At 40.9% G+C, this 23,750-nt stretch overlaps 1 protein-coding gene across 1 annotated transcript in view; it reads left to right on the plus strand.

Annotated features, from left to right (window-relative positions):
• Positions 1 to 23,278, plus strand: part of RUBCNL (rubicon like autophagy enhancer) — a 50,244-nt gene extending 26,966 nt beyond the window's left edge. Inside the window, exons 5-16 of the mRNA XM_073663839.1 lie at positions 2,398 to 2,483; positions 3,134 to 3,323; positions 3,911 to 4,018; positions 4,230 to 4,290; positions 4,376 to 4,499; positions 5,557 to 5,699; positions 8,772 to 8,836; positions 9,201 to 9,439; positions 12,180 to 12,241; positions 13,495 to 13,648; positions 19,447 to 19,537; positions 21,492 to 23,278. Coding sequence (XP_073519940.1) covers positions 2,398 to 2,483; positions 3,134 to 3,323; positions 3,911 to 4,018; positions 4,230 to 4,290; positions 4,376 to 4,499; positions 5,557 to 5,699; positions 8,772 to 8,836; positions 9,201 to 9,439; positions 12,180 to 12,241; positions 13,495 to 13,648; positions 19,447 to 19,537; positions 21,492 to 21,631 — 1,463 coding nt within the window. The 3' untranslated portion in view covers positions 21,632 to 23,278. The remainder of the gene's footprint in view (positions 1 to 2,397; positions 2,484 to 3,133; positions 3,324 to 3,910; positions 4,019 to 4,229; positions 4,291 to 4,375; positions 4,500 to 5,556; positions 5,700 to 8,771; positions 8,837 to 9,200; positions 9,440 to 12,179; positions 12,242 to 13,494; positions 13,649 to 19,446; positions 19,538 to 21,491) is intronic.
• The last annotated feature ends 472 nt before the right edge of the window (positions 23,279 to 23,750 follow it).

Raw genomic sequence — 23,750 nt, forward strand, 5'->3', positions numbered from 1 at the left:
CAAAGGTTGTGAGTTGTCATCAAGCTAAAGAAACTAGTACTGGGTGGGGAAACAACCTAGGGATGCATAGGTTCAAGAAGTGCTTTGTCACACACAGAGGTCTTAACACCTCATTTTGCATATGAATTCAAACGACAACAACTCAGAAATGCTGCAACAGATAGAAGGTTTAAAGGTGATGGATTTACATTTCACAGTCCTGCATTACCCATATATATACACTTATTGCAGGAGGTTGATCTTACTGACAGATCTTTGTATAAAATTGCTAAAATGGAGTCTTAAACCCCCGAAATGCATTTTATAGTAGATGTGCCGTAATCTAGCCCACTCATCTGCATATGAATTGTTATTTTCTCAGGCACTGTATCCTTAACAGAGACACTGGCTTTTATAGGGGCTAAGTCCCCTGCATCACATTATACTAAAGTTTAAAATCCGTTTTGGAGGTGACTGACTCCCTTTAAAGAGAATGTCTGTTAACTTGGCTACTGCTGTTCCATCATATATTCTATATGTGGACAGGGTATGGCTTAGACTTATTTGGCTTGCTAAATTCTGTAATTTTGGGGTGCAACATACAATAAAAGAATGCAGAGATCGAAACGCAGTGCACGGACTGACCCGCTGCTCTCCCCACCCTAGCATGGCAGCTTCATATATTTCTAAGAATCTGTATCAAAATGGAGGATAGCAGAATGTACCGTCTGTATCATCCTATATTTCTATGCAGCTGTCCTGCTCGGGTTGGGAGAGTCGCTGGCCAGTCCATGCAGTGCGTTCCAATCTCTGTCCAAGTTATACGTTATACCGCCGTCTGTGCCCTTATAGAGTAAAGAAAATAAGAAGTTTACTTGACCAGACAAACTATGTTTTAAATTAGAGCCAAAAAAAACTTATAACAAAAAAAAAACAAAAAACCTTCCAACAATCTGGCATGTAGATGACAGTGATGGAGGAGACCATGTGCTGCCGGAACACACAATCCATGTGGTGTAAGAATGAAAACATTTGTCTGATTGAAAACAGAAAAACAAAGATCCTGATCTGATCTAAAGTTAGAAAAACCTGACCTGGCTTTCGTCACCTGGAGAATAATGGTTTGCCCCGAAGTCGTTCTGTATGCTGCTAAACTCCCGAAGAACCGGTGCTGTCACATTACTTTCACGTTTCTGGATTCCTCTTCCGCCTTCTGTATATTACTGTGGTGATGTCTCCTTTTACATAAGCTGTCAATCAGGATTAGTGTTTCCAGTAGGATTATGGCTCTTTTGTATATGTTTATATGGAAAAACAAAACAAACTTTTTTTTTTTTTTTTTTTTTTTGGTAAAGTCCAAATTGCTGTTTGAAAGAGCTTATAATACATGGCGGCAGTGTGGATGGCTGACAGATCTGTCAGTAGGATCAACTCTCCAAAGCCGGCTATATGGGCATAAAATGATCCATTGATATCTGAGATCTGATGTCTTGTTCCAGAGAAATCCACTTTTTTCTTATATGTAAATGAGCTGTTCAGGACTGACAGTCGGCTCTCCTGGTCTCACACTTTTATTAAAATTAAGCTCTGGTGGCAGAATCTTCAGCATATCCAATGTCTTAATTGTCATTTACATTTTACTGGAATTGGACATCGGACCGCAGATATCAAGGTATCATTTTATTCAGCTTCCTGTGACCTATATTCCCATATAGACGACTTAGGAGGGTTGATCCTACTGTTAATCTTTTCATGCACTTTGTCCCTGCCATTTCAGAGATGAATGAGGGTCTCCACATCCGGTCCCCCACAGGTTAAAACAAAGTTAAGTAAAAGTACAGGTGCTTTTTTTATGGCTCATTATAGGTCAGTAGTACTATTACTGAGTTTGTCCACTACTTAATCATTGATGACCTATCCTTATGATGGGTCATCAATGTCTAATTGGTCGGGGTCTGACACCAGGCACACCCGCCGATCAGCTTCCTCCCCTGCCCAGGAGCTGTGCTATGATCAGACCATGTTCCTGTACGATCAGACACAACCATTACACAGTACACAGCAGGGGCACATTTATAAGATTATCTCAGCACAGGAACTTTTTATTTAAACAAATCCAATTATGAAAGTTATTATTATTCCAAGATCTATTGATTTAAAATCAACTTTCGTTCGTGAGAAAATCCCTTTAACTACTCACTGCTTGCTAGATTTATTTTCTAATCCCGTGTTTACTCTGTGATAGTAACAAGAGGTTTTGATAAAAGCTTCAGGAAAGTGAATTTGATGGTTAGATTAGCGCTATTATTAATACTGTGATTTGCTGGTCAGTACTGGCAATGCTTTGTGTGTGTTCACAGCAGGTCCTGTCACGTTTCATTTATTGTTAGAATTGACCTGATTGTCTTTCTGTTGTAGTAACGGAGCCGCCACCAGCCTCCAGCACAGAAGCCCTGCCGCCATCCGGGGAAAATCTGTTCGAACCAACTGTGAACTTGGAGAGAGTAAGAAGTGTTCACAATCAGCCTCTTATATGGGTCACATAGTCGGGGTGGAAAGTGTAATAAAATGGAAACCTTGCTCTCTTATCAGATGAGTTGGCCCATAACCTGTCCACAGGATTAGGATCTATTTAGATGTCTGTGACTTCTCTTGCATGCAAAACAAGGACCGATTTTCATCTGTGCGCTATCTGGTCCCTGTGGCACATTTAGCCCTGATGACCTTGGGCCGCCAATACTACAAGTCCCACGTGTTGGTGGGGAAAAAAGCTGCCTTTATTGAGCTACACCTTTTTAGTTTTTTTGTTTTTTTTCAAAGCCATGTTGTGGCCCAATATGGCATTATTACTTGTATGCTGTATTGTTTTGAATTATGTGGGCACCAAAGGAGGAGATGGTTGCACGTTAATATAAAGGCACCATTAAACTCATGACTGGCCTCATAGATACTAATTGGTACAATCTCTAGAAGGCAATGTTATTACTGTTATTGTAATCATTGTTCACATTGGCCTGGCATTTGTTAGGTTTTCTAACCAGCAGGAATGCACTACAATTTCTTTATTTTATTTTTCTATGTATATCTCTTTAAATAATTAAAGAAATGAGTGCACCTTATTCCTTACATGACACACTGTTTTGCCTTTTTGCAGGAAAATGAGCATTTTCTGGCTGCCGACCTTTTTATATCCGTGGTTGAGATGATGAAGAGCAGTTGGCAGTCTGATCAGTTCCAAACAGAAGGAGGAATGTACTGGCTCAGAGAAGACCCCGAGGAGCCCTGGTACCGGAGACACAAAGCCAACTCCGAGTCCGCCACGTCTGTGGATAGTGGTTATGACGGTAGATACTCAGCTGTCTATACACTTGTCTGTACTAACTGTAAAAATGATGACGGCGACCTGGAATAATTGTAGAGAAGGGAAAACCCTCAACATTTTCATATCTAATGTAAAAGTCTTTACAATGTTTCACGCGCAGAAAAAAATGGAATAGAGAACATTTGTAATTCTAGTTGTCTGAAAAAGGCGATCCATTAGTCCAGCACTTGGTCCTAACATATTTACCTGCGAATATTGCCTTTTGCTTGTAAAAAAAAATCTATATATATTTTTCTTTATTTTCTCTAGCATATTTTAGTTTACATCTGATTTAATTGTATCAAATTGTCTTAATACATAAGGCTTAACATCCGGTTGTTCTGCCCATTATCTTATGTAACTTGTTATCAGATGTCTTAATGGAAACCAGTTTGCCCAGTGCTGGTCTCGACCTTATTAATCTATATAATGGCCAGTGTTGCATTTTTTTTATTTTTTTTTTTAGTTCTCCAAATTGCCATTAATATGCTATTGTGTTTGAGGTCAATTGGCTTTATAAGAAAAGAACAATGATATTACAAGGGTAATGACACTGTTTGGGAATTACAGGCTTGGTTGCTGTGCAGAGTTCTCCTGTGGAAACCATTATTGAGGAGGAAGAAGACGATGACTCCACAACCTGTGAAGAAGACTATGACTCTGATTATGTGATAATTGGTAAATTGATTCATATGCGTGCTTTATTGAGATACATAGTTATGGTTATTGTAAGTATGAAGCAATGTTTAGGTTTCTGCTGATCCATCCATTTCTATTTTGAGAGGGGATGCCCTTTAAATAGTTAACATGCCACACAAGTTAATGTTCAAAAATTCATATCGACTGTGAAGTACTAACAAAATATGTTCACTCTTCTTTTTCTCAACAGAAATTGAGGACTATGAGAAACTGGTGGCGAATAATAATGCGTCCAATGACACAGCAGCAAGGTATGATCAGGCTCTATGGCCTTATCCATGTAAATGTAGTGTTATGGGATACATTTCTAATGTTGCCTTTAATTGTCTTTTCTAGAACTGGTCCCATAGTCTCAAACACGGCCGAACAAACAGCCAGGAATCTGTACAGAGCTTTCCGCCAGCAATGGACTCTGATTGATGTAGATGGGCAGCTCCCTGCTAAACTGACCACCAACACGGTATGTTCCACAAGAGTCTATTTCACTATCGCCCAGACACCTCTAGCTAGATGCTTAGTCACCGATCATTTACAGCAAAGCCACTTCTCACAGACAGGACAGCCCCTTATTGTTATATTGCTATTGTTAGGCAGTAGGTGTGACACAATGCTTCTCCGTGACTCTATGGTGATTCACAGCAATGTCACATACCATCACACGAAGTAAGATATCAAGATCTGTAAGTAAATTACCGGATAAACTCCTTCCTGATAGACACACATGTTAAGTTAAAAAGGACCGGTCACTTAACAAAAAAAATAAAAATCCCTGAGCTCCCCTGATTCTGCCGCTTTTTTTCCGTTTCACGCTTTTTCCCTTCCTTGCAGAGATGTTCACATTTGTTACTTTCGTAGCACAACAGGTGAAATCTCTGCTTGCAGTTCAGCTGGGTGTTTCTTCAGAGTCGTCTTTGAGGGTGTTACACTTTCACCCTTCCCTCCCAGAAGCTTCCAATCACAGCTCAGCAGCATGAGACTGCTAGACTAGTGCTGAGCTGTGATTGGCCGCGTCTGGGAGGGTGGGGTGAAAACTCACGTCCCCAGAGAAGACTCTGAAGAAACTCTAAAAAAACAAATGTGAATATCTCTGCAATGGAGTGACAGTGCAGAACAGAAAAGAGCGTCAGAATTGGGGTAGCTCAGGGATTTTTACAAGGGATTTAAATCCTCTTTTTGCGCAACTGACAGGGTCTCCTTAACGACGCTACCCCCTCCCATAAAAAATTGACCTTAGGATAGGTCATCAATCTAAGATTAGTAGGTGTCTGACACCCAGCACCCTCACTGATCAGCAGTTGTCAGCTCAGGTGGCGTTCAGATGTAAACAATGGACAGAGCCAGAATGGCTCAGCTCTGCACACTGGTGGTTGATCACGGGCACTGCAGCTCAGCTCCTTTTGAAGTAAACAGGACTGTATTACCCCAGACAACCTGAGGACATGGATGGCGCCACAGGTTGCTCTTTTCTAACCCTGTACAGCTACGTTATTGAATCTAATGTCTTTTTTCTCTTTTAGCGGTCTTATACAAATATGATTCCAGAAGAATTTGAGTCCAGTGTGTGTCTGGCAGAGGAGATTAAACGCTTCAGAATGATGGACGATGAAGACTGGTCTCCTCCACGGTTTCAGGTTATCACCACCGTGCACCAATACATCAGGTATTTACTCGCAGTCCTTTTTTATTACCTGTTCCTTACATTTATAATGTATAGATTTGGTCACAGATTATATTTAAACCATATTTATTTTTACATTTTTCAGGTTTTATTATTTTAAAGCTTCGCATAGACATTAGACTTAAGTGTCCTGCTACCATTTTGCCTTGAGACTGGTTAACTTTTAAGCTATGCTTGGTATTGAGGAAAACTTAGATTTTTTTTAAGTTCCATTGTTTCTCCAAAGATAAGAGGCCATCAATATCTGGTAGCTACTCAGACTCATGGCTCTACTATTAAATGTTAATAGGGTGGGGGACCTCAGGCTTTGTATACAGTTCTTGGGAGTACAACTTGTGTATGTTTGTTATGCAAAGTGAGACTCTTAAGGCCCATATACACCTTAAGCCCCCGTCTCGCATAGCGAGATTGCTAGCGAGATCGCTGCTGTGTCACGGTTTTGGTGACGCAACAGCGACCTCACCAGCGATGTCGTTATGTGTGACACTTTGCAGTGATCAGGCCCCTGCTGTGAGGTCGCTGATCGCTGCAAAGTGTCCTGGACCTTTTTTTGGTCGTTGCCCTCCTGCTGGTCAGCACACATCGCTGTGTGTGACCAGCGGGAGCAGCGATCAGGCTGGTAACCATGATAAACATCGGGTTACTAGGGGCACACGCGCACCTAGTAACCCGCTGTTTATCATGGTTACGAGCCTGCTAAAGTGAGCGGTAACCTCCCGCTCACCGTAGCAGGCTGGTAACCATGATAAACAGCGGGTTACTAGGGGCGCGTGTGCCCCTAGTAACCCGATGTTTACCATGGTTACCAGCCTGCTCCTGCTTCAGCAGGCTGGTAACCAGGAGCAGGACATCGTGGAAAGATTCTTTCCACGATGTCGCTGCTCCCCTGATCGTTGGTGAGCCTGCCTGTTTGACAGCTCACCAGCGACCACATAGCGACGCAGCAACGGTCCCTGACAGGTCGTATCGTTGTCGGGATCGCTGCAGCGTCGCGAAGTGTGACAGGGCCTTTAGATTAATGGCAGCTGAACCTGCTGATCTTGACATATGTGGCTGACTGTCTAATGTGTATGGGAGCGCCAGCCAACTGATGGTTGGGAAAGATCCAATTTTTGGATTGCCGATCATTGTTCTCCCTGAGGTAAGCCGCTAGTCGATGTGGCAGTCGACTGCTCTCTTGGAGAATGCAGGAGCACTCGGCCAAGCGAGTGCTCCTGTGTATGGGAGAGTCGGCTTAGATGGCTGTCGCCCGAAGCATTGTTCAGCCAACCGCTATCTAATGTGTATGGCCAGTCTTAGTTTCACTTACATGCAATTGCCATGAGAGTCCATGAATTTCCATCGACTGAATGTTGTGCCAAAGTTGGTATTACAAATGTGGTTTACAGTTTAGGACTTTTTGTCATATTTAGTATCAGCGCTAAATGACTGACAATCCGCTCCATGCTTGCCGATCGGGGTGATTTTCACTTTTTACACAGGCCGACCCCGCTTCAGTTGCACACTCGGGATCAATAATCTATCATTCAGTGCACGTAGACTGCCATTGTTCTCGACAGCACAGGTCCTGTTTACACAGAACAATGTGCTGCCGATGACTTATCAGGAACACTTGTTTCCAATAATCGAGCTGTGTAAATGGACTGTTAAGAAACATTGTATGTAGGGGAGACCCTGGTTCCTCAGCAATACCCTATACAGGGGTACAGGGTGCTTAATGTCTGCAGCATGAACACACTCCATGTGCCATTGTACAGGCGCTGCTCTCAAGGGAAATGAAGTTTCGACGTTAAACATAAAATCATACATAGCCTTTTCTACGATCCTTATATTGTACTAGTAATCATGAACTTGATGTAAAGAGTAAAGTTTCCCAAACTGCTGTGCACTTTGCACGTAATGAATTTGTGATATTTGAAGCTTTATGACATTGTTTTGACCTGGTGTCAAACACGTCATTAGATACATGTAGTCATTCTGCAAAATTGGCACATTTTTGTCTCCTGCGGTCATGTTGAGTATTGACTTTTGGCCTTACTAGGGGAGTGTTTTCTAGGAAAAGTGAATGCTGAATAAGATAAGATAGGTAGATTATACAAGGAAGTGAGTACGTTGTGTGACTGTGTGAATATAGCCCTGTACAGCGATGTGTTATGATCAGTCATTGAATTTATCTATGTGAATAACGTCCTTGTAGTGGCTAATATTCACGTAGACGGACTGGGAACTGTGGTCAAAGCTTGTGGCTGTGGCTATACACTGGACACATGTCATTATGAGAGACTGAAACTCTTGTAATTGGCTGTAGTTTGCCTGCGTGGGAAAATTCAATATTGAGCAATATATGGCTCTTTTTAGTGCTCATAGAGGTAAAAATCTTCCATTTGACGAACTGACTGCAAAAAGGCAAACCACGATTTGAAGAGGACCATAAAAAAGACCTTGATCCATGCTAGTTTTACATTTTCCTGGTGTCAGCAGGAGAACTGGGGAAATCGCTTTGTTAGTTGTGATCAGCTATTAAATTTGTTCTTGTTTGATTGCTGTATTGAAAACAACAGAAAGTTTGTAAATTTTGCGAATGTGCAAAAAAGAGAAAAAAAAACTGCATCATTCATAACTCACACGAGTTGAAAGGATAACTGCACACACCTCGCGATTATACGGGAACGCCGGGTGCTTCACCAAATGTAAGATTTTCGTAAGACTCTGAAGAGAGGAAAGGCAGCACTCTGTCCAATAAAAATGTATTTTATTATAAAATCATTAAAACATGGATGCAGAAGAATGCAGGTGCAAGAGACGGACGACGGCCGTTTCGCACACAATGGTGCTTCAGCGGCTCCAAACGGACATCTTCCATCTTTCACCTGCATTCATTTTTTAACGATTTTGCAATAAAATACATTTTTATGGGACAGTATGTCGCCTTTCCTCTCTTCAAAATTTCGCTAATGAGCCTAATTTACCATGGGGGTGAATAATTTTGATTGCAACTCTGTAAGACAATTACTTAAAATGTAACAATTATTTTTTTTATTTTTTGTCTTTCAGGCGGGATGTAATTGTAGCATCACAAAACTATTTTTGTGCTGGATGTGGAACAAAAGTTGAGCCTAGTAAGTAAATGGGTATTGTTTAGTGAAGGGCTTCTCTGAAATTATATATATATATATATATATATATTCTCCCCTTATTTCACAGCCAATTTTCCAATAATATATATTATTGGAAAATTGGCTGTGAAATAAAGGGGGATAAGCATGGATTTTATTATGCATTGACTCTTCTATTATGGGGAGAGTTTATTACCTTCCCTGTGTTGTTCTGCATTAACTCCACGTGCTTATGATATGAAATGTTAGATTCCAATATTGTCTGTGATAATGATGTGGTAATAAAGCATTTTTATACATTCTTGTCCTATTAGCGCATTGTCTCTGGCACAATGGTAGTAATTGACCTGTGATATTCTGTGCGCAGGGTACACCAGCAGACTGCGGTACTGTGATTACCTAGGGAAGTATTTCTGCGATTGCTGTCACCATTACTCAGAAAGCTCCATTCCTGGCCGCATTCTCTCAAAGTGGAATTTCAGTAAATACTACGTCAGTAACTTCTCTAAAAGCGTTGTAGATAAAATATGGGACAGTCACACATTCAATGTGCAGAGTGAAAACCCAGCTCTGTACAAAAAAGTGAAGGACCTGAACAGAGTTAAGGTCAGTAATGTTCTAGTGTCTTGTGTACATCTAATATCTCACCTATTAAAGGGAACCTTTCATTATGATGCTGCCCAGCCTTACTGAAAATTGCAGTTATTGGGAGACCATGAACTTCTCTCCCCGACACTTTGGCAGCCGGCTGTGCATCAGATGTGTGATGAGTAGTGTTGAGCGAGTATGTTCTGTTAACCCTTTCGCAGAGTATGCTCGGGCCGAGCTCCGAGTATTTACAGCTGCTCGGTGATATGGTTGAATCACTTCCCGTGTGCATGATTTGCAACTGTTTGACAGCTTTATTACATGTAAGGAATGTGTAAGAAATAGGCATTCCTCACATGTATTAAAACTGTCAAACAGTCGCAAATCATGCACACCGGAGCGATTTAACCATATGACAGAGCAGCTGTAATTACTCGGAGCTCGGCCCGAGCATACTCGGCGAAAGGGTTAACAGAACATACTCGCTCATCACTAGTGCTGAGCAATCTGTCAATCAAGGTGCCAGGGCATGCTTCCAGCCGCCCCTCACTAAAGCCCCTGTCACACTAAGCGAGATCGCTAGCAAGATCGCTGCTGAGTCACAAGTTTTGTGACGCAACAGCGACCTCAGCAGCGATCTTGCTACGTTTGACACTTAGCAGCGACCAGGCCGCTGCTGTGAGATCGCTGGTCGTGTCAGAATGGTCTGGACATTCCTTTGATCGTTGAGGTCCCGCTGGGTAGCATGCATCGGTGTGTTTGACACCTTACCAACGACCTTGTTGACGACTCACACACAGAAACACATAGGCGTGCATCGTTATACAGATTGTTACAGGTCGCCGCATTGTTGCTGCGTCGTTGGGAAGATCTGACTGTTTGACATCTCACCAGCGACCACATAGCGACGCAGCAACGATCCCTGACAGGTCGTATCGTTGTTGGGATCGCTGTAGCGTCGCTTAGTGTGACGGGGCCTTAACTGCTCTGTCCATGCCCCATGATTGAAACCTGGCAGCACTTGGAAGGATATAAGTTCATTTTCTCCCTATAGCCACACTTTCAGTGCAGCAGCCAGGTAGCATTGTAACACTATTAACCTGCAGATTAACCCTATATCTGCAGGTAAATGGTGTTTTCCAAGGCATCAGGTTCCCTTTAATTGCATACTGACAGTTGTTCCCATATATTGTAACGTATAATCTACAAAGGGTAAATGCTAACTTTTAACTGTTTTTGGGGGGTGGAAGGTGACTTTTTTTTTACTTATATGGGAAAATGCTTTGCTGTACTCTAGTGGTAGATCAAAAAACCATGTCACAAGAGCCTCTCCCCAAAAAAAGAATAAAAAGGCTGCTTATCAAGTTCTGCTAAAAAAAAAAACCACTGTGGAAAAATTGACCCTGAAGTAAGAATATAGCCACAGCCTTTCCAAGCTTGTACTTTTGCAACCATTACTGAAGAATGAAAATGGCATGTATTAGCAGAAAAGGAGCGTGCGGCTTCGAGTTTACATGTGATAACACTTTCACATTAGACTAATGTGTGAACCCTATTAAAGATATTTTAACCAAAACCTTCATTCGTTAGGTGAAAATTTAATTAAAAAGCAATTACTTGTTTTAGCCATTTCATGAAAGCCCACTCTCCGAGACATGAAACTTGGATGGTCACTACAGACTAAATGTGTACGATTACATCAATGGGACACTTGTTTGTTCATCCATCAACCAACTTCTGGCCATCATTTAAGGCCTCTTTACACATTAGATGAAAGTTGGACCAACGCCATGATTTCATCAGGACGATCTGATGTGTATGAGGACCTCTCGACTGGAATTTCAAAGGTCGATCCTTTTGTTTTCAGGGCAGATAACCAGCTGCTTTCTCGTCTCTTTTGATTGAAGACCCATGAACACTTATCCCAGTGGAGCACTTATGTTTGAGGGAGTCAGGAGAGATGGCCATCTGATCAAACGTTTGGCTGACAAGCTGAATTGACTTGTCTGTGAAATATTGACCGTGCTCGGATCACAATACCCAGCCTGACTTGCGGCCTCCTATCCTGAGCTAACTGCCCCATAGGTCAGGTATTGTGATCCGAGAATATTCTGTGTTTCATGGAGGTGTGAATTTGGCCTTCTCATCTACGTGGCCAGCTTTAGAGATGGGTCTCATGCACATGACTTGGAATTCTTCCAAGGAAAAAAATTTTTTTTATTGTCTTTCGAGCATATTTTGCACAGAGCCACTAGTGATTGTGGCACACTGATTGCCAGAGCTGTCATGAAAGCACTGTTCACACTGGTGTCAAGGCATCTGAGAAATTCACTAGCTGGTGGCGAAGCGATCATTCTCTCCGAACAAAAGGATCGGCTGTTGCTCGGCCAACTGTGTATGGGGGGCTTCCCGACTCTCCCCTGGCAGATGTGTAGAATAGTACAGAAGTCTGTTACTTAACTTGTCAAAATCCATAGAATCCTGATAGTGGGGAATCTAAATGACAGCAAAATCCTTCCCATTATGGGAACAAAAATATATATATTTCATTTTTTTTTTTTTTTTTTAGGAAAAAGCTACATTTTCGCCCAGCCTTCTACAAGTAATGTTCCATAATCTTACATGACTGCACACTACAATATGATTGAATGCTGGCAGAGTCATAACGACACGTTCTGCCATGTAAGCCTCGCCATAGCATGTGGCACCATGAGACGGAGATGGCTATAGACATAACATTTTTTTTTATTCCCCATAGGAAGTGCAGCAACAGCTAATTCACATCAGAAAGCTGGTGACGACCTGTCGTTTTGCTGATAGGTAAGATACAACTTTAGGGTTAAATACATGTTCCCCTTTTGTGTGACTAATAAATGAATTAGGAATATAATGGCTATGTGTTTTCACATTTTAGACGATCTGATGATCTAAAGCGATGAGGAAGGATTATGGGTTGTTGTTTTTTTACATTTTCGGTATATTTGTCTTTCCTGCTGTGAAAGGAATGTTCCCTTTTTCTGTCCTCCTTCCCCTTTTTAGTAAATTACAGTTAACACTAGTGCTTAATATGAGGATGGCCCATTATACACCAGAATATAGTGTATAAATGTCTTTCTTATTTGATCAAACGATTTGATTAAAGGTTGTGGGATAAAAAAAAATAATGCAATACCGTAAATTTAAATGGGAAATCTTCATCTGGTCCCTTGATCCTCACTAGACCTGCAGCCATCACATCACATTCATCAGTCACCTGACTGCTACACCCAATCACTGGCCTTAGAGTCTACGTGAGTGACGGACTTTACATAATCACTACAAGTCCACTGGAGCGATGACTCAGTAATAATACAAATACATACCTGTATTCCAATTTTATTTCACATTTTCTACTCTAACTTTATTTTTTATTTTTTTTTCCCTAGAAAATCCCAGCCAACCCCTTTTTAACTAGAGATGACCGAATCGATTCACAAGACCCCTAGTCCAGCAGCCAGGCCCGTAGTTCATGACCGCTGGATGGGAGCTCTGCAAAATGCTATCTGCATCCGCAGCTCCTCTTTTGATTTGTCTGGCAGGCACATTGTGTGTGCGTCACGCTGCAATGATGACATCACGAGAGCCCAGCCACTCAAAAGAGGTGACGTGGAGGCCGTCAGGTAAGAGGTGATTTGCAGAGCTCCCGTCCAGTGGTCCCGAAATACGACCTGGCTGCTGGGCCGGTGTATGGAGTATCTATTCTCTCAGCTCTCCTTATAACACAGATTATCTAAAATGCTTGTTATTGGCCACATTTCAATTATGTGTTTTATTGGTGGCATTGGTCTGCTAATGGCCAAGAGCTATAATTGGGTACTGCTACTGATTGGTGGACAGGGGTCTGTTACTTGGATAAACATGTCATAAAAGGTCATTGCAGAATGAATTCTTGGGACAAACCCAAGAGTTGTGCATTCTTTATTTTTTACAAGTAGTAAGTCCTCTTTCTTCCTTTATTGGTTCTGATCCATACATTTTACAAGTGGTTCATGGGCTCTATGCAAATACTGAATAATTTCTTCTCTTGAAACCAGTATCATAAAGGCCTTTGAGGATGTCCCCTCTCACCTGACTGAGGAGCTGCATCTCTTCACAATGGCTGATTTGTATAACGTGAAGCAGAAGTCCCTCTTGCCCGGTCTCCATGAGCTCCTGGCTCTGGCTGTAGCCCATGTGGAAAAATGTGAGGTATGTGGGTTGTTAAGCCTGTCTAATACTGGAGACCGGGCGATCAAACGCATTCAGTTCTGTCCGGAACCAACTAAATCCATGGACTGTCGGAAACGTTACAAAGCGTTAAGCCTCATACACATTAGACAGCCGCTGGCCGAGTGATCGTCTGGGTGACTGCTAACGCTCCTGACTCACCCCATACGTAGGAACACTGATCAATAGATGGGTATTATTATCAGTAGGGTAAATTCATTACTTCGTCTTTTCTCATGGTCTACCCAATAGCAGAAGTTGTAGTCTATAGGTAACGGTGCACAATTTTGCTTCACTGATCGTCTAAATTGAGTGAGACAAGAAGTAAAGCCTCCTGGAGGAGAGCAGCATTTCTCAGGTAGCCGCAACAGGTAATATTTCAGTATTACAGTAGGTACAGTACAGGTGTTAGAATTTTCGGTGATCATTATTAGGCGATGTGCACGTTGAGTATTTGCAGCACAGATTTTTCTACACCAAAAATTAGAGCATTGGCAGGAACAATGCTGCTTAAAATGTGCATGCGTTTTTATTTGCTTTTTTTTTTTTTTTTTGTGTGAAAAAATGATGCAAAAATACAAAGCATTGGTATGCTGCAGATTTGATTTAAACCATCAGATTTTTTTTCTTTTTTTAATTCTGCAAGGGAAAAATAAGCAGCATGAGATTTCATAAATCCCATTCACTTTCCTAGTACTCTAAAGTTAAGCGTTTTTTTACCCTTTGAAAAAACGTGCAGAAAAACTGTGTTAAAGATGCATTGTGTGACCAAGCCCTAGTGGAGATGCCAGGCTGGACTGCTGGCTGCATGTGTCCAAATTTCCTACCGCCAGAATGCCTAATGGCCACACAATTTTGGTTTAAAAATCTTGTGGTTATTGGACATTACTATGGACCATTTTGGACACATGCAGCCTGTTTTCTGGTCCAGCTTTACATGGAGACTTTGGCCACACAACAGGCTGTGCAGTCAGAAAACACAGTATCCAGATGCTTCATTGCAACATAATGAAAGATGCCAAGACTGCTGGATTTCTGGCTTACTTTTGCATCAGCAACTTTTGATTTGCATTTCTCATTTTTTTTCCACGGACATTATGTTGCAATGTTGCATCGTGATACTGACATGTGACCAGAGTCGTCGTGTAGCCTTAGGACACCTTCAGTATTTGGTCAGTATTTTACATCAGTATCTGTAAGCCCAAATCAGAAGTGGGTGATAAACGCAGAAGTGGTGACGTGTTTCTATTATACTTTTCATCTGATTGTTCCACTCCTGGTTTTAGCTTACAAATACTGAAGATGTGAACGTGGCCTAAAGCCTAACCAGAGTTTCACAAGTACCACCAATAGGTCGTGATTTGATAATTTTAGCCCAATTGTCTGATATTTCACAAAAAAAATTTAAGATCGGACTTCATACTCATGTTTCCTGCATTTTTTTCTGTGGCTGCTAAGGAGCCTTTTGGGAGAGGAGGCCAAGCTTTGGTTTGTCCCAATCCCTCTGCAGTGGGGTAATGAGGACCTGTGTAGGACTTTCATGTACACCACTGTTTGGTGCATTCACTTTACACTGAGATTATAGGCTATGTCGGTTCACGTGGTGGACACAATGTGGAATTTCTCTCCAGATTTGTGGGTGGAAAATCTGCAGAGTATCACAGTAGGCTCAAAGTGGATATTATTTATTTATTATTTCATTTATTTTTTACATTTGGAAAACCCACAGCATGTCAGTTTTATGCTGTGGATTTCACCTTGTTTAGTGCATAGAAGTAAATTTAATGTAAGGTATATGATTAAGTGTGTTATGCTTATATCCTGTCATTTACCAGCCTCACATCTCTACATATCTATCTACAGTGGGTACGGAAAGTATTCAGACCCCTTTAAAATTTTCACTCTTTGTTTCATTGCAGCCATTTGGTAAATTCTAACCCCATCTCGACTGAAAAAAAACAAACAAATGTAGAAATTTTTGCATATTTATTAAAAAAGAAAAACTGAAATATCACATGGTCATAAGTATTCAGACCATTTGCTCAGACACTCATATTTAAGTCACATGCTGTCCATTTCCTTGTGATCCTCCTCCTTGAGATGGTTCTACTCCTTTATTGAAGTCCAGCTGTGTTTAATTAAACTGATAGGACTTGATTTGGAAAGGCACACACCTGTGTATATATAAGACCTCACAGCTCACAGTGCATGTCAGACCAAATGAGAATCATGAGCTCAAAGGAACTGCCCAAGGAGCTCAGAGACAGAATTGTGGAAAGGCACAGATCTGACCAAGGTTACCAAAGAATTTTTGCATTACTCAAGATTCCTAAGAGCACAGTGGCCTCCATAATCCTTAAATGGAAGAAGTTTCAGACCACCAGAAGTCTTCGTAGACCTAGCCGTCCAGCCAAACTGAGCAATCGTGGGAGAAGAAGAGCCTTGGTGAGAGAGGTAAAGAAGAACCCCAGGATCACTGTGGCTGAGCTCCAGAGAATGCAGTAGGGAGATGGGAGAAAGTTCCACAAAGTCAACTATCACTGCAGCCCTCCACCAATCGAGCATTTATGGCAGAGTGGCTCGACGGAAGCCTCTCCTCAATGCAAGACCTATGAAAGCCCGCATAGTTTGCTCAAAAACACATGAAAGACTCCCAGACTAAGAAATAAGATTCTCTGGCCTGATGAGACAAAGATAGAATTATCACCAAAAAGTTCTAAGCGGTATGTGTGGCGAAAACCAGGCACTGCTCATCACCTGCCCAATACAATCCCAACAGTGAAACATGGTGGTGGCAGCATCATGCTATGGGGGTATTTTTCAGCTGCAGGGACAGGACGACTTGTGGCAATTGAAGGAAACATGAATGCCGCCAAGTACAGAGATATCCTGGATGAAAACCTCTTCCAGAGTGCTCTGGACCTCAGACTTGGCTGAAGGTTCACCTTCCAACAAGACAATGACCCTAAGCACACAGCTAAAATAACAAAGGAGTGGCTTAAGAACAACTCTGTGACCATTCTTGACTGGCCCAGCCAGAGCCCTGACCTAAACCCAATTGAGCATCTCAGGAGAGACCTGAAAATGGCTGTCCACCAATGTTCACCATCCAACCTGACGGAACTGGAGAGGATCTGCAAGGAAGAATGGCAGAGGATCCCCAAATCCAGGTGTGAAAAATTTGTTGCATCATTCCCAAGAAGACTCATGGCTGCTCTAGCTCAAAAGGGTGCTTCTACTCAATACTGAGCAAAGGGTCTGAATACTTATGACCATGTGATATTTCAGTTTTTCTTTTTTAATAAATTTGCAAACATTTCTACATTTCTGTTTTTTTTCAGTCAAGATGGGGTGCAGAGTGTGCATTAATGAGAGAAAAATGAACTTTTTAGAATTGACCAAATGGCTGCAATGAAACAGAGTGAAAAATTTAAAGGGGCCTGAATACTTTCCGTACCCACTCTATCTCTCTATCCAATCAGAATCCATATACTCCTCATTTTATATCTTCTTATCTATCGTTTTATGTTTGTCTTGTATAGGAGGGGCAGTGCCATCATTATCCATAAATACATGCGTTTAGGCAGCTCCTTGTAATTTTCCCTCTTCGGACATTTTTAGATGATAGTTGATCCCCCACTTAAATAAAACTCGGAACCACATCTAAAGAAGCGTTCACCACTGAAAGGTTGCTAAATTTTAAAAAATGCATGAAATAGGGTGAAAAGAAAATGGAAACAGCTGACCAACTTCTGGTCATGGTAACTGCAATGTGAAATGGGGCTCTCTACAACATACAGCTCTTCCAGGCTGCATTACCTCCCCGCACCCTTCCAGGTTTCAGTGAATCTTTTTTTTTTTTTTTTTCAGTATTTACTTATTGAATTAAAAAAAAAGATGTTCTGAGGATCCCACGCCCCCCTTATGTTCATTTCGGTTTTAAAATAAGAAAAACATAACTAAAAATGGGAACAAACATAAAAAGTCTAAGAGTAACGCTATAATACGGCAATGCAGGGAAGGTTACAGGAAGAAGTGGTAGCAGCAGTTTAGTCTGGCAAAGCAAACCCCTGACTGCAGCTATAAACTGCTACTGTTGCTACATTTAGTTTATGATAAACTTTTTTTTTTTGTCCATATGATGTATCCAAGTTGCAAATAGACAGAACGTGTATATTGGATACAGAGGTTCTTGAAAAATGTAGGCTGCATTGCACCACTAAATAACACCAGTTTGCTTTCCCTTTCTCCAATTTTCAGTTGTTTCTAAACTAATCGCTGGGTAACTGTTGTGATGTCTCCCAAACACTGTATACAGCCGCCTAAGATATTCCTTATAAGTAGCACACTAATCAGCAACATGGATGACTTTCTACATCAGACCTGAGCAGTGTAGCTGTGACTCTAACTCTGGAGTGAGATAAAACACTTACTAGAAACTTAAGCTGGAGCTCTGCCTGTGTCTGTCTGTTGCCCTCTCACTGCTTTTCCCTCCTGCTGTTTTCTCTCAATAGACCACTTAAATCTGATCCTTCAGTGAGCTATCAGTTTGTCTTGTCTTGAGAGAGACCAGATTTTTAGGTGTTTTTCTGTTGATAAGTCTGGAAGGCGAGGAGAAGGGATTGACTCGAGTTGAGAAAGAGGGTTATGATATTTGCTTGTGATTTAATGATTTATGTAAGTTTTTTTGGGGAAATGACGATCTAAGGCCAAAAATAACCTGATTGTCATTTTCATTTACTCATAATGTAAGTTGACATTTTGGGAGATTATGAACCAATTACTAGTTTTTGTCTCAAGCACTAAACTTAACAATATACTACTGTTATCCACAAATGAATAGAAGTCCTATCTTCACATACCTGCAGGAGTGTGTGCTCGATCGTCGGGTATCATGCACATGTCCTATTCATGCATTATAGGTATTGTGCGCCTAGTTTTCTATCGATTGTGTATGTGTACATGTAATGTCATCAGCACCGCTCACTACCAGATTGTGAGGACAGGGTGCCAGAGAATCCTTCATTACTCTAACCTTTTGGAGTTCTGCATTTGTATGAGCTTTTAGTGCAAATCTACTCATACAACAGCTTATGTTACAGGTGTTTTTCACTGTATTTTTAAAGTTAATAGTAGGAAGCCACCCTGGTGAAAGGGAAAAATGGAGGTATACTTGCCACCGGAATCTGGCTGCCGCTTCAGTGGTCTCCACTAGACTAGAAATAATTGCTTACTGACCACCAGTGAGCGGACTGCTATGCCCCCTGATGGCCTGCAGGGTCAGGTAACTGGTGGTTGGGGTGTCTTTGCAAAGAAAAAAACACATTTACCAAGGTGATTTTCCACTGTTGACAGAAAAAATACAGGGAATTCTACATTGATCTGTACACACTGGGAAAATTCCTTGCACTGTGGTCACACGTGGTTTTTGTAGGGTTTGGGTTTTTTGTTTTTTTTTTAAGTCTCAGACAGGCGTACATACAGGAGAAGTGACCGAGTGTCTTTCATTTATACGTAGTGTGTGTGAGAAGCCATCGCCTGAATAAAGCTGGAATCAATCTCCAGATAATCCATAATCCTTTTATTCTTGGGGAGATAAGCCACTGCTAGAAGTGTCTGACAGCTTCACTGACTATTCGTGCACGCTCAGCTGTCTCCTCAAGAGAGAGGACTGTCCGCTGGGCAATTTAAAGAATAAGTTAAATACCATTTAAAGGAAAAATATTGGTGATTTGATTCAATAAAAATCCATGTTTTTGTTGTTTTGTTTTTTTTTACAGTTGTGCAATGCCAAAGGTTTTTTCTGTGAATTTTGCCGAAATTCCGACGTGATTTTTCCTTTCCAGACTGACATTTGCAGAAGATGTGAAGGTATGCATCATAAAAGCTGGGCTCTTGCCTTGGTTACTGTTTTGTGAAGATTATAGCCGCAGCCTTATTTGGGAGCACAATAAATGTTCTATTGAGATATATTATTTTTGAACCTTGGGCCCTTGTTTTTTTTAAATGAGTTACCTGTTGGGAGGGAAATCATAAGTGTCCCCTTCTGTAATGGCTCCTAAATGTATCTGGTGGGTGTACTCCTCCTGCTGTTACAGACACCCTTTAAGAGGGGATGTTGTCAGCCAATACATGATTGGAACGATGCCTATATATTCCTCCTAAGCGATTTGTTCTGCAGCAGCAGCTTTTTCATAATGCATATTGCCCCTATAGTAACTAAATATTAGGCTACCTGTATTTTAGATTTTTTTCGCCTTGTGATTGTTTTTTTTATAGACTCTGAGCTCTTCATTTACCATCTATTCTGCTCTGTTACAGTGGGTTGCATTTCTTTTAATCAGTGGCACAGGGGCCACATGTGATTCTTGGACCCCAGCCAGTGGCTTCACTTCTATTGTCATAATATCATAGCATTACTAGAACTTGGGACAAGGATTAAAACTGAATCACTGTTATATAAAACATTGATGAAAAACGCATCATTTTGTGGGAAAAGCTCCCAATGTATTTAATAAGAATAAATGTAAAAAAGAAGTCTGCTCACCCATCTCAGAAGTTCCACACACGGCGACCAGCAGGGCCGCAGGAGAAATATCAGAAGAATTCAAGCGTTCTGAACTTCTTTAAAAAAACTTTTAATGAAAAAAATAATTTAAAAGATCTAAACGTAAACCACTTTCCAGAGATAAAAAAATGTATAAATAAAATAGGAGGAGGGGTGCTACGGGGAAACGCGTTTCGGAAAGAGTTCCCTATTTATTACCTGCACTAAACATGTGTTGCTCTGTGTTTAATGTCCTCTTGGGTAGACATGCGATTGAGCATCACCAATCCTAAAAAAGAGAAGAAATTCTCGGACAAACACATATATATGAACATCAATAATAAGCCAATACAATATGACTAAAGAATCATTCGTAATGGTAGATTAGATCATGCCTCAAATTCATTCCAAGAGGAGATCTTGTGTTTAATTCATAAATCCACCAAGATTCTCGGTTTAATAATTTTCTTAGGTGGTCTCCACCCCTATAGGGCTTAACACGTTCTATTTCTGTGACAACGCACAAAGAAGTATTACCATTATGTTCAATAGAAAAATGTTTTGTCGCTGAGGAGCATTTAGTGACTAGCTGATTAGCGGCATCCGTAACTTTTAGCGGATTAGAGGTCCACCCCACATATTGAACATTACAAATTTTACAGGTAATCAAATAAAGAATATAGGATGAATTGCAATTCATCCTATTTTGTCTATTTGATTACCTGTAAAATTTGCTCATTGCAGCACACGTTTAGTGCAGGCAATGAATAGGGATCTTTCCAAAACACCTTTGCCCGTAGCACCCCTCCTCCTATTTTATTTATACATTTTTGGAAAGTGGTTTACTTTTAATCTTTTAAATGAATTTTCATTAAAAAAAATGTTTTAAAGAATTTCACAACACTGGAATTCTTCTTTTTTCAATGTATTTATTAAACTTATCAATAAGGCCCCATCTCTGGGCTGGAGGCCAAAAGAGTGACTTTTTTAGTCTGTTGGGGTGATCGACGTACCTTATTAATTGTATAGGAAAGTGCACCCCTATTGGCAATGTATGCCATTCTGTGCCTATACAGTGGCGTAAATCAGAGGCATCAGTCGGGCAATCTACCCGATGTTTACTGCTGATGAAAGGCTGAGGCAATGTGCATGTAATTCATTTTTCTAAGGCTGCATTTTCTAGTCTATGGCGCCATACTGTTCTCAAGATACAAATCTGCTGCTCTGTATTTGCTGTATAGGTCATATAATATATCATATCATTTTTTTTTTCCCCAGATTGTAAAACGTGCTACCACAAGGAATGTTTTAAGATCAACGACTGTCCGAAATGCATAAGGATCAAGGCGAGGGAAGCCCAAAACAATGAACTTTCCTTTACCTCAAGTGAAGAAGTGGATTCAGCCTTAACGACCTGAGCACCATTATAAAGAACTTGTAGATTTTCTTTTGTCTATAGTTGTTTTGCAGTGTAAAAAATGTATTTATGAGAATGTAGAATTGCTTTGGTAAACTTTTTTTTTTATTTTTATTTTTTTTATTAAGTATGAACACGAGGAGCATTTTAATGCTTTGGGTTTTTTAGGATTTGTTTAAGGATGTCAATAGAGTATGTGCCTTCATTTTAAATGATGTTATTATTGCAGACCACTGTGGCTGCCGCTAATAGGCTTCCAAAAAAAAAAATCAACAAAGGATTACTTTCCTGAAGTTTATTCTTTGTGCAATGCCTTTAGTAACTGACAGGAGAAATATGGAGCAATGTGCAATGAAGTGATTTTAAACGCCAGTTTTTGTAATTATGTTTTTATTTTTACAACTAGAAATGTATTGTAAATGAACAAAAACCTTAAATTTTTATACAATTGTTTACATAAACTTCAAGTATTAAAAGGATTCTGTCAGCAGGTTTTTGCAAACGTGTAAGCTGAGATGTAGTCCCCAGTGACTGGCAGCTTTCACTGTGCATAGGCAGAAAGCTGCTAATCAGTGGTGTGGGCGAGGTTATACAGGGCTCAACAGTACAAACTGTTAGGCTGTGTGCCCACTATGCGTTTATTAAGTATTTCCGCAGCGGCAATTCCGCTGCAGAAACGTTTAAAAAAACGCTTGGTAGAAGGTCTGCCATGTTCCCCAATGTTAATCCGCATGTGCTGTGCTCATGCTACGGAAATTTCCGCTGCGGATGATCATTGCGGAAAAATCCGCAGCACAACCAATTATTTTGTGTAATTGCAGCGTTTTTGCCGCCATTGACTTGCATTGAATCGCTTAATATCCGCATGACTACATGTGCACATTAAGCGATTCAATGTGCGGATGGTACCCGGGTCTGGAGAAGAGGAGATTCTCCTCCAGACCTGGGTACCATGGTACCTGTTAAAAAAAAAAAACAAAAACACATTACACTTACCTTCTGATGGCCCCCGGTCTTTTCTTCGCTGCGTCCGGTCTCTTGTACGGCTCACGATGGTCTAAAAGGACCTGCCATGATGTCATTTAGTCAGCGGTCACGTGACCTGTCACATGACTAAATGACGTCATGGAAGGCCCTTTCACACCACCGCGAGCCGTACAAGAGACCGGACGCAGCGGAGAAAAGACTGGGCGGGGCCATCAGAAGGTAAGTATAATGTGTTTTTTTTATTATTTTTTACCATTTGTTGATCTTTTTTCAACTATTAACTTGGTCACACTATATAAATCCATGCAAACGGCAAAATAGTGTGACCAAGTTGTCAAGCACTTTTCCAAGTGATGCTACAATCGCTTGGAAAGCGCTTGTCAACCCGCATGCGGAAATGCAAGTGAAGAACGCTTCACTTCCGCTTGTCCTTGGCAGGAAAAAAACGCATGTAAAATCCGGAGCATTTCTGCATCGTGGGACCAGCATGTGACACACCACTGGAATCAGGGTCTCAGTCCCTAAATCATGCAGCTCTCAGATCACATAGCAGAAGCCAGGTGACAGATTACATATAAAAGTAAAGTCATATTTTTGAGAAAATGTAAAATTTACTGATCTTTTTTTTATTGAAAAATAAATCTTGACTGTTTTTGAGTAACTGCTTCATTTCTATAATTCTTCTTTTTTTTTTAGGATGGTTTTACTGTTGTGGTTTTTAAAAGCACACTTTACACCTCCAGGAGGTTTTTTTACATTCTATAGGCATTAATGTGTTCCCCTTTGCAGCAGGGCTGTGGAGTCGGTAAGCCACACCTCCGACTCCGAAATTTCCATGACTCCACGACTCCCTCATACATGGCTCATGTTTAAGTGATAAATTTACTGTAGCACAGATTCATCTCAGCTAAAAGTCTACACCCTTAGATCAGGAATAGGACAGACATTTATAGGACATTTCATAACATTCCCAAATTCTTATGAAAAAAATATTCCCCACAAACTGCATTGAACTACTGTACCCAATTTTAGGAGTCGCCGTCGGTCCATTTTATACCGGCTCTGACTCCACGACTCCGACTCCACAGCCCTGCTTTACAGCTAAAACACCTTGCACTCTTCGGGAAGACATT

This window comes from Phyllobates terribilis, unplaced genomic scaffold (genome assembly GCF_046119375.1).
Source record: "Phyllobates terribilis strain yellow unplaced genomic scaffold, ASM4611937v1 Scaffold_2__4_contigs__length_985480577, whole genome shotgun sequence".
NCBI classification, from domain to species: domain Eukaryota; kingdom Metazoa; phylum Chordata; class Amphibia; order Anura; family Dendrobatidae; genus Phyllobates; species Phyllobates terribilis.